At 38.6% G+C, this 10,425-nt stretch overlaps 1 protein-coding gene across 1 annotated transcript; it reads right to left on the reverse strand.

Annotated features, from left to right (window-relative positions):
- Window positions 1-1,695: 1,695 nt before the first annotated feature.
- Window positions 1,696-5,758, reverse strand: pnx (posterior neuron-specific homeobox). Its single transcript, XM_053476165.1, has 2 exons — window positions 5,518-5,758; window positions 1,696-3,030 (listed from the first exon to the last, which is right to left on the reverse strand). Exons 1-2 carry the CDS (start codon window positions 5,654-5,656, stop codon window positions 2,585-2,587), a joined length of 585 nt encoding a protein of 194 aa, XP_053332140.1. The 5' UTR covers window positions 5,657-5,758; the 3' UTR covers window positions 1,696-2,584.
- Between the last annotated feature and the right edge of the window lie 4,667 nt (window positions 5,759-10,425).

Genomic DNA, 10,425 nt, shown 5'->3' on the forward strand with positions numbered 1-10,425 from the left:
TAACTGTGTCCTGTTATTCTGCACAATCAAAAGTCCCGGGTTGACTTGAACACCCCTCATAATCCATTTTAAGCCATTATTTTTATGTATACTGTATTTAAAAGTAAAGGAGCACAACAAGAGCCTTCCTAACAGCCAGTCCTGGCTTTTTGTATACTGCAGACTGGGAGTGGTGCGTACTACAGCAGTGACTGCACAACAGGACATTTCACTCCAGTTAAATCATTCCAGAGACATAAGATGCTCATCTGGTTCGGTTAAGAAGCGCACAAGAGTCATCCAGTCTTTAATGAAAAGCTGCTTTAAAATATCATGTGACATGCAAATCACATGTATAGCAGATGTTAGAACCCAGCCAGTTTCTTTCATGATACGGGTCCAGGTTTTAAGGTCATTATTAAGCCTTCGTGCTTCTTAAGACATAGTGGTTCCCAGCAGAGAGCTCAGTTGGCGTGTGTCAGTATTTTCATATTCGGAGAAGTCAGTTGGCCAAATCCATTAGGTAATTCAAGTTAGAGCCAGTAATCCCGTCTGCTGAGATAACACCATTCCTCTGCTTCTCTGCTGCTTTTAATTTCCTTGAATAGTATTCTATCTCACTGGTGTAAGATAGAAAGGCGCCAAATTGGCAGATGCCCGCCGTTCTGCACCATATACAGGAAACGCTGTGACTCAATATTTAACGGGTAGTAACTGTGTTTATACAGTACAGATGTCTCAACTAAACATGATGTCATGCCCTATCAGCTGTTCATTAATCTATTTTGATATCAATTGTAAGGGATAAAGTGCACTTTCACGACATAACAAGTCACTTTACGGACGCCTGACCATCAGACACATGTGTGCGCCTTCAATGGAAGCATTAATTGTATATACTGTATTAACTGGAACTAATAGGCCCGATTGCTTCCTAGCAAAATGATGTCCCCGTGCACAAAGCAGGTTCTATGGTCACATGACTGGGCTGGAAGATTACGGGTACCCTACTCAAAACCCTTGTGCTTGAACACGGATGCCAAGTGTGCTCCAGTCCTTCTTGCAGTCGCTGGATGAGTGCAAATCTCTACAGGAATAATTTAAAAGCTACTGGAAAGCCTTCCTCGACGAGTGGCAGTTGCTATAATAGAAAAAAACAAAAGATTGGACTGTTCAGGAAGCAGGTGAGTGTTTTGGTCTGGCGGCTATATACTGTACTTTTTACAATAAAACACAAATTGATTCTTTGCACAACTGTGGAATCGCCTCCAAGTTATTAATGTTCCTGACAAGACATCTTAGGTTCATAAAATCCATGTGTTAGATTACAGACAGATGTGCGTGCTCGGTTTTCATCTGGAATGATTTTAAACATATTTTTCTCTTAATTTTTTCTGCTGGAATATCTCATCTCCTTATATCCTGTCTGTCCTGATGATCTGCTCTCCATATGTGCATCTCTCTCTCTCTCTCTCTCTCTCTCACTCTCTATCATCCCAAAAATGATATCAGAACTAAATAGGTGCATGGGCTAAATTATTTTATTAAATTGTATTTACTGAATAAAAGTGTATTATAAAAAACACACGCAGCAATGTTCATCGTGTCATTTAGAAGTGGCTTGGATGGCAAATGAGAAATAAGCCTCTGAATGCAAAAATATACATTTTAATTTTTTTAAACAAAGAAATAAAAGGCATACATTCCCTTGCAAAATATTTAAACATGATTAAAAACCTAAAAATGACATAAATATGTAGATTCAACTCATAAATATTACATGACATTTAAATACACAGATAACGATATGAATTTTCTGTAAACCTGTAACCTTAAGCAACCTTCTCTGCTCAGGCTAGTGAATTTGTTTTCGCTGTTCAGTAAAATATCCATGGCGTTACGACTTATTTACTGATTTGTTTCTAAGAAAATCGAACCACGCAAATGGTCAATTTATCACACAGAGCATCATCCAAAACTCAGGTAAATTCAAGTTATGTGGAAAGTGTTGTCTTGGACATTCTGGTTATGTCGGTAACCGTCTGACCACAGCCATATTGGTAGTTGCACTGTTGCCATAACACTTTGATTAATAAAACAGATGATGTCAAATATTTAAAATTCACAGCGAAATTAAAAAAAAAAAATTCCTGCTTAATCCAGGTAATCCCACATGACCGGGGCAAAATGCGTTAGTAAAAACTTTATATTTAATATTAAAGGGGTTATGAAGCTTAAAAATGAATTGTAAAATGTTACTTCTGGTCTACAGTTTACCAAAAAGTGTCCAACATTCACCATATTGCATCTACATTGACTACTACAGAGTTCTGTTCTTATAACTAGCCATTTTCCTGGAAACTCACATTTGTGTAACATTAGCTAGCCTAGCTAAGACTACTTTAAATCCTGACTGCTAATAATACACAGCATGTAAACCCATGATTGTTGCCTGATAGCCTAAAACATGGCGACAATTAAATACATAATCAGAATAAAATTAAAAGAAGCAAACAAATTGCCAAAATGTCCGATCTGAATCGTTTCGCCTCCGTCTTTCAAAAAAATAAAAAATAAAAAAGTAGTTTGTGAGTCAAATCTGGTCTCAGAACAGTGTAAGTGCGGGATAAGTGGTCAAAAGGTTCCTTGCCGAGTAGAAATGCACCGGACTCGACCTGTTGCAGGAGGCGGTACCGAGCGGCAGCGTGCTCGGTACAACCACCGGTCCTAACGTGGCGCACTTGTACAGCTCCTCCAGCTCCCGTCCCTCTTGCTCCTTCTTCCACTTGGTGCGTCTGTTCTGAAACCAGATCTTGACCTGTGTCTCGGACAGCTCCAGAGCCTTGGCGATCACGTGGCGCTCGAACACCGACAGATAGTGGCTGCTCTGGAAGCTGCGCTCGAGCACATGCAGCTGGTCCAGGGTGAACGCCGTGCGCATCCGCCGTCCCTTGATTTTAGCCTTACCGCCGATACGAGGGCTCTGCTTTGACTCTGAAGCTGTTGAAACTTCATCCGACCCCTCGGCACTTTCATCGCCAGACAGCTCGTCTGAAATGGAAAAAACATGACATGAAGATCAATTTATATATAGATCAGGTCATTTCAGTTTAATTCAGGGCTACAACTCAAATGAATGAATGTTGGACTACTATTCATTCTTTTTGGTGATGTAGGCCCCGTTCCAAATTAATACTTATTTTAGAATTATAAATCAATGAATTATAATTCAGCATCAGGACAACATCATGGCATCAAAAACATATGGCGTTTTTTAACATCAGTGATGTACTGCGATATCTCTCTTGAGGTTGGACACAAGCTGACACGTGATCAGAGCTGACTCAGGCCCTTTGTCTCTAATGGTGCCCTAAATCCTGTGATTTGCAAAGTAAAACTGGCTCGTGCATCAGATCCTCTCAAGTCCTTGAAGGTGCATCAATCTTAAAAATAAGCCTTTTCTGCCTATATAAAAAAAAAAAACACGAATCGATGCTAAACTCTGACCGGAATGGTGCTACGTATAAACAAACTACCTATTAGGATGCAGCATGTGTACTTTGTACTTCCTCATATTTTTAAGTCTGCAGACTAAACCTACAGTTTGCAGTAGCGCCCAGCTGACAGTGTTTTGCATTCTCATATGTTTTAGCTTTGTCATTCACAAACAGCCACTAGGGAAATGAAGCTGCGCTGTGCTTTCTGCCAGTGAAGAGTCTGCTTTCCATTTGTCTTCTGCGTGTAAGATTTTAAAACAAAGAAATGATAACCCTGAAAAGACAGGATCACTGATTCTAACTGGTTATTTCTATTATTCGAAAGAATATGCCTTTTTATGAAACTTATCAAGCAACATTGAACAGAAACCCCTGCTTTACCATGGTGGTCTCATCAAGTACACATGTTGTAGACCTTTTTGGGGCATCTATTACTCAAAAAGGTAATATGGGGTATACCTTTAAGTCATGGGCCAAATTATTTCAAAAGCAACACCACAGGCAAATTCTTTCAGGAGTACGGTACACACTAAAGGCACAGATTATGGTCCTTTGAGTGTACCACTCCGCTAACATACACAATGTAATTATCCCTCAATCCTGTATTACTAGCTTGATCAATCACAGCACTGGGGCTTGACTTTTTTTTTTTTTTTTAAATGGAGGGTCGTTCAACCAGCTGGAATGATAGAATCCCCAGAGTGATCTTAGAACTACTGGAAAGCTCCTATGTTTTTAGCAACACCAATGGGAAATGACTAGTTTGAATGTTTTGTAACATAGGCACACGGTTTCATCAGGAATCCTCTGGTAGTACGTCACAAACTCCAAGGGATTCCGCAGACCTCTATGACGCTCCTGCATATATATATATATATATATATATATATATATATATATAACTTGAAAGGAGCATGTGGTGTATCTTAACTATTTGAGTAAGGCTAGATAGTTAAGCTCAAATTATGCATCTTAAATGATTTATTTCAGGTCGGGTCATGATATTGAAGATAAGTTTTCATTTTAGTCGAACATACGACTTGTTCCACTTGTAAGCCCTGGGATGTGACTAGGTCTTATTTAATTATAATATTTTGAAGTTAAGCTCAATTCCCATCCAATTCCCAAACTTCAGCCACTGGATGCAGTGCTGGTCCCAGTTAGAAAAATGGGAGGGCTGCATCAGAAAGGGCATCCGGTGTAAAACCTGTGCCAAGTTGTGCGTGCAGATTGGATGGTTCGTTGTGGCTACCCCGCGACTGGAGCAGCCAAAAGACTAACAAGAATTTGAAGTGAAGCACTGCACAAAAAGTTTTAAAAGGTTTAGTAGGTTATATTAGTTCTGTAAATGCACACTATTGTAGATATCGGATAGGTTATACTACTAATAGACACAAGTCAATGTTATACTTATATTAAATTCATCTTAATTTATTAATTTTAGGACAAAGATACAAAAGATGTACGCATGATAGTGACGCTCCAATGCCAAGGACAAGTAAAGCGATCTTGCTGTAGTTAGACATTTGAGTTGTTCCACTTGCCACTAAGTTTTGGAATGCGATTAGTTTTGTTTCATAAAAATACCTGACTATTAAAGGGAAGAACTGAACTTGAGTTGTATAAAGGCATACTATTGTAGAAATCGGCTAGGTTATACTACTTATATAACCTAAAAGAAAATCAGTGCTCTACTCAAATCAAATGCGTCTTAAACGATCGATAGATACAAAAGATGTACGCATGATAGTGAAGCATTAATGCCAAGAACGAGTAAAGCGTTCTCGTTAGAGTTAGACATTCGACTTGCCACTAAGTCCTGGGATGTGACTAGAATATGAGTCCTGGAAATGCATCACTGTTATCCATGCAGAACCAACTCAGCTCATACTGTATGAGATCAAAGACTTTAATTAGACTTGGGGGCAGGTCTGCTCAAATATGCCCTCCTGTGGATTAATAAATAAATAAATAAATAAATAAATAGTGCTCTGTAGTGAAACTCAGCCACACACAAAGAAGCGAAATCCTGTGCACTCACCGCAGCTTCTCTTGCTCCTGTAGTCGGAGATCTGCTCGCTCTGGGCATCCCTGTGCCTCCCTGTGAATTTCGAGGGATCCAGAATGTCCGCGATGGAAAAAGACGAAACCTGCTGAGGTTTTCTGGTTTCTTGGTGCATGTTCACGGACACTCGCAGTACTCACTATCGAACTAACTAACTAAGTAAGAAAGTACGGTGTAAAATAAAAAAACACTGCCACAGCTGAAGCTTTTGGAGTGAGGAGTGACAGTCGTGCGCGTGCTCGCCCTTTTCAGAAGTTGACCAATCCTCGCGCATTTATAGCCGGAGCGCGCGGCTGTCGCGCGTGTATAAAATTAACATTTTAAAAGACTAGACTTGGACAAAACCCAACAAAACCAAGCCCTCCGCCTCCTCCTTCTCACTCCTCTCGACACACACACACGCACGCATCTCATACTTTAAAATGCAAATGCTCACTTCTCAGCAGGGAACACTGATACCTCAGCCATTTATTACCCCGCATCTGGTTAAAATGTGCCCCTTTTCTTAAGGAGCGTGTAGTTTTTTTGTTACGACCCTTGTCGTTATTTGCAATTGACTGATTTTACCACAGTATCGCGCGCGAGTCCTGGTTGTCATGGTAATTAATCGACTCTCACCGTGTAGCCTAGAAGTGAGCAGGCTTCGTAACTCTTTAATTGAACTGTAACTCTTTAATTCATTTTTTATAGTTATAAATTCTAAAACGTATTTTAATTAATACCCTAAATGTTGTGTAATATTAAAGAATTAACTTTATTTATTAACTTTTTTAGTAAACATAACAAGAGACAAAGCAGTTTTGTCACAATGCATTTTTGCATAAGGAAATGCATAAGGAAGTAAATTTGAAGTTATAAATTTAGACTTTATGAACAAGCCAGAGACGAATCCCTTTCTAATCCCTTTCTTAACACTAACTGGTTACACAGTATTATTTTGAGTGGATCCCCCTTTTGCCACCATAACAGTGGTGCACTGTGTTCTGACACCTTTCTATCACAACCAGCATTAACCATTTCATCAATTCAATCTACACTAACACGTCTATTGCATCAGAGTACACGGGCCAGCCTTCGGTCCCCATGTGCCGCCCATGACCCTGTCGCCAGTTCACCGGATTTCCTTCCTTTAATCAAATTTGGCCTGGGTCAAAGTCACTGAAAACCTTATGCTTGCTTGCCCTTATATCCTGCTTTTCAACACATCAACTTCTTTTTTTACCTGTGAAAGGTTGCAGAGGGCCTAAAGAAACTATTAAAAATAGTTGTTTCTGTAACAAACTCAGCAGCAGCCTCATTTCCCCTCTCGTTCCGTTCCAACCACTCAGCATTCAGGATCAGCAGTACCGTATATTAACCATGGGCCTGATCATCTGTCATCATCTGCACCTGTTTCTCACTGGTTCATGCTTTAAGTTAGATGGTGTTTTTTTTGCTTGAGTGATTCCATTCAAACTGCTCAGGTGCAGGGACTGGACTGAATAAGAGGCGACAAAAGTTCTTCAGGAAACCTGGAAAACTATTCCTCAAGACTACGCTACAAAATACAAGGAAAGTCTGACTCTTTGAAGGGCAAAATAGAGAGAAATGGGGGTCTCAAAACTGATATACAGTACTTTGGGTGACATAAGATGCACAATTATGAATAATTCCATTTACTGTTTTTTATAGTGAAAAAGTGCAAATGTATAACAAGAAATTTTACTCACTCATCATCTACACTGCTTTATCCTATATATAGGGTCGTTCACTTGCCCTTTTGTTTACTGATAGAGATTTCAGTGTAAATCTATTGCTGGCAAATGCAGACCTACATCGGCCTGTGTAGGAACAACTTCAGCAGCAAGTGGCTTCCATTTGATGAGAACTTTGAAAGAAAATATTGAGCCATGATGGATCAGACAGGTCTGGAGACCAGAAGGGGTATAATTTTTTTTAAAAACATCAATTAATTTCATCAGCATAATAACACTGTCATAAAGCAGAATTACAAAATTACAGATGTAGGTCTGGATTTAAGGGTGAGATGAGACAATATTGTCTCCTTGGTGACTTATTGACATGTCGACTAAAGCACCGCTTTATATTATATAAAATAAAACAAATAAATAAATAAATACAAATTATAACATAAATATTACCACTACTACAAATAATAATAATAATCATAAAAAGAATTCATTCTGTTTCAATAGACACAATCATCAGTGAAAATCAGCTTGTCCACTGCATCTCCATCCAACAGACGAATGACTGTATCAACCTTGCAGGGAGTGTTCAGATGTTGTAAATAATCCCCAGCGCCTCCAGAGGTGGTCTTGCGTGGCAGATGCCAGAGTCCTCCCAGGTGTCAACACCGACTAAAGCGCTGGTATTCAGGGAGCAGGGCTTAGCCGGCCCACCAGGACAATTAGCAGATGTCACGAGTTCTCCTGACCCTCGCTGACCTCCCTCTTTGTCTGTGGAGATGAGAGTTAGGAGGTTTGTCAGCAACGGGCCAGCCAGAAGGAGTGTGTCTGAAGACCTTTAGATTTAAAGCTCAATTGCATTCTCCACAGGAGATGTGGGCTTGTAGAGTTAAACCACACACGAAAAAGATTAACCTTATTAACCTTATCATGCCATTACTGTGTTCTTATTAAGTGTAAAGAGTAAAAGAATGTGGTGGGTTTAAATCTTTCATGGAAAGCTTATATAGAACTCAGACTTAGTCTATATTTCTTATTGCAGTGTGTATGATCGATGTATGTGAATGTTTATGCAGGTTATTTCTGCAGACATACAGGATTTCTACAGGAAACATTCATACAGTAGAACAGACCTTAAATTTGAATTTTTTTTTCTATTCATATTTGTTTCATTATTATTTTTTACTTTGATATATAGTTTAAAAATATTTAATTTTATTGCAAATTCTATCTTTAGTTTAATTGTTTGTAATTATTGTATTGGAGTGAAATCTTTCTATTTTCAGGTATCGGACAGCCCTATAAGCATTTCACCGCTCATCATACTGTGTATGGTTGTGTATTTGACAAATTTGAATTTGATTTGAATTTGATATTGATTTGACCTAGCTGGGCATGGAGTTAGCGGTATACAAGTTTTATTTGAAATAATTCATTTAACCAATGTTCTGATGTGCACCCAGTAAAAAAAGAGGAAGGTGAATAAACGACACACTGAATAAATGACTCATGAATTAATTGCGAGCGGGAAAGATAGTAAATCAAGCACAACTGATCATATATTTGCTATTTTCGTACAACTCTACCTTGCAATTCTAAAGTAAATAAAACAGAAGACCAGAGGATTAGTTGAGCAAATACAGTTTCTTCTTTAACTTCCTCAAACTGTGTTTGAAGTTTGCTCTGTAGCTTAACGGATCTGTTCCACGTAGCTCATCTGAGGAAATGATTCACTGTAAGGCTACGATAATGTTTGTTGCATACACTGGAAGTCAAACCACACGACTGGGTCATGCTGAGAAGTTAAACAAGGCCTTTAGAAACGTTCATTCAGAAACAAAGTATGTAGGGGGCATTTCATTACAGACTATAACAGTCAATCCCTGGCATTGTCTGCAAATCACAGATGGCCAACAATAGATCACAGAGGAAGACATGCAAACAATCATGTATTCCTGCAATTGTCCTGTATTCATCTGGCCACATTTTACATTCCGCAAAAGAGGGTAATTACCTCTTTGGTCGTCTGGCTGCCACGTTTAACAACAGGCTTAGTCATTATTGCCGTGTACTTTTTCGGAGAAGAATGGCACTCGTAGTGGTAATAGATGTTTAAACCACGTTCAACGGGTTTATGGGTCATTTGCGGGCCGTGACATTTGGAGTCATAATTCCGAAAGCGATTGAAAATGAGATAAAAGTAGTCCAGGTAATGTTTTAAATGCCTTTATTTATTTATTTAAAAATACTTATGCATTATGAATCATTGCTTCATAGCATGTGAAGATATATTAAGAGCTAAATAATTTTGCCTCTTTTTTTGTTATTGCCAAAATTTTAATGTATTTTATGTTTTTTTTTCGTGCAATCTGTTTGCATTACCTACTTTTTGTAGGATAACCTATGAGTCTGAATGCATGTATAAAATAAGTCATATAACGCATTTAAAGTGGTATTCATGCTGAATAACCCCAGTTACTAAGATATTTAGTATTGCATTTCTTTTTCTGAGTTTTCACTCTGCCTTTTGCTCGCTTTCCCCTTCAGTGTAAAACTCTGGTGGAAGTCTACTCTAGCCAATGACTTTCTGACAGGAGGCATTCACGTGACGTTTGGCCACACCTTACATCTTGGCCGTGTTGTTAGAGCGCCACAATAGTGATGGAAATTTTTTGGCCTTTTTACAACGAGTCAGTTTGTTGGATTCAGTCGTATCGACTCTCAAGTTTTAGTCTTTGCCTGCTTCTTCAAGCGTTTACTAAACGTCATATATAATAAAATAAATAATTGTTAAATATGGTGTAGTTTGCATTGGATTTCTTTATATAAATTATTTCAATATATGTAAAAACAACAAGGCGTGGCATAATTAACCTGACAAATAGCCTACAGTAAGGATTCTAATAAATTTATTTATATGCTCGATGACTGAGCTTAAATTATGCTGAATGTTCATGCTGTGGTGAACACCACAGATTCCTCGGATTCCTTTTGTTTATGGTCTTACAGTATAAGATTAGTCGTGTTACACAATAATAGTGAAATATTCTTAGCGAGAGCGTCACAGGATCTATTTGCACCTTGTTCAGCAGTAAAAAGAGAACAAGTGGTAAGTGTATACAGGGACTGTCTGATCTACTTGGCTTGACCTGACTTGACTTGATAGTGTCTTTTTAAAACAAGTAAACCAATGCCA

Source organism: Clarias gariepinus, chromosome 17, assembly GCF_024256425.1.
Source record: "Clarias gariepinus isolate MV-2021 ecotype Netherlands chromosome 17, CGAR_prim_01v2, whole genome shotgun sequence".
Lineage (NCBI taxonomy): Eukaryota > Metazoa > Chordata > Actinopteri > Siluriformes > Clariidae > Clarias > Clarias gariepinus.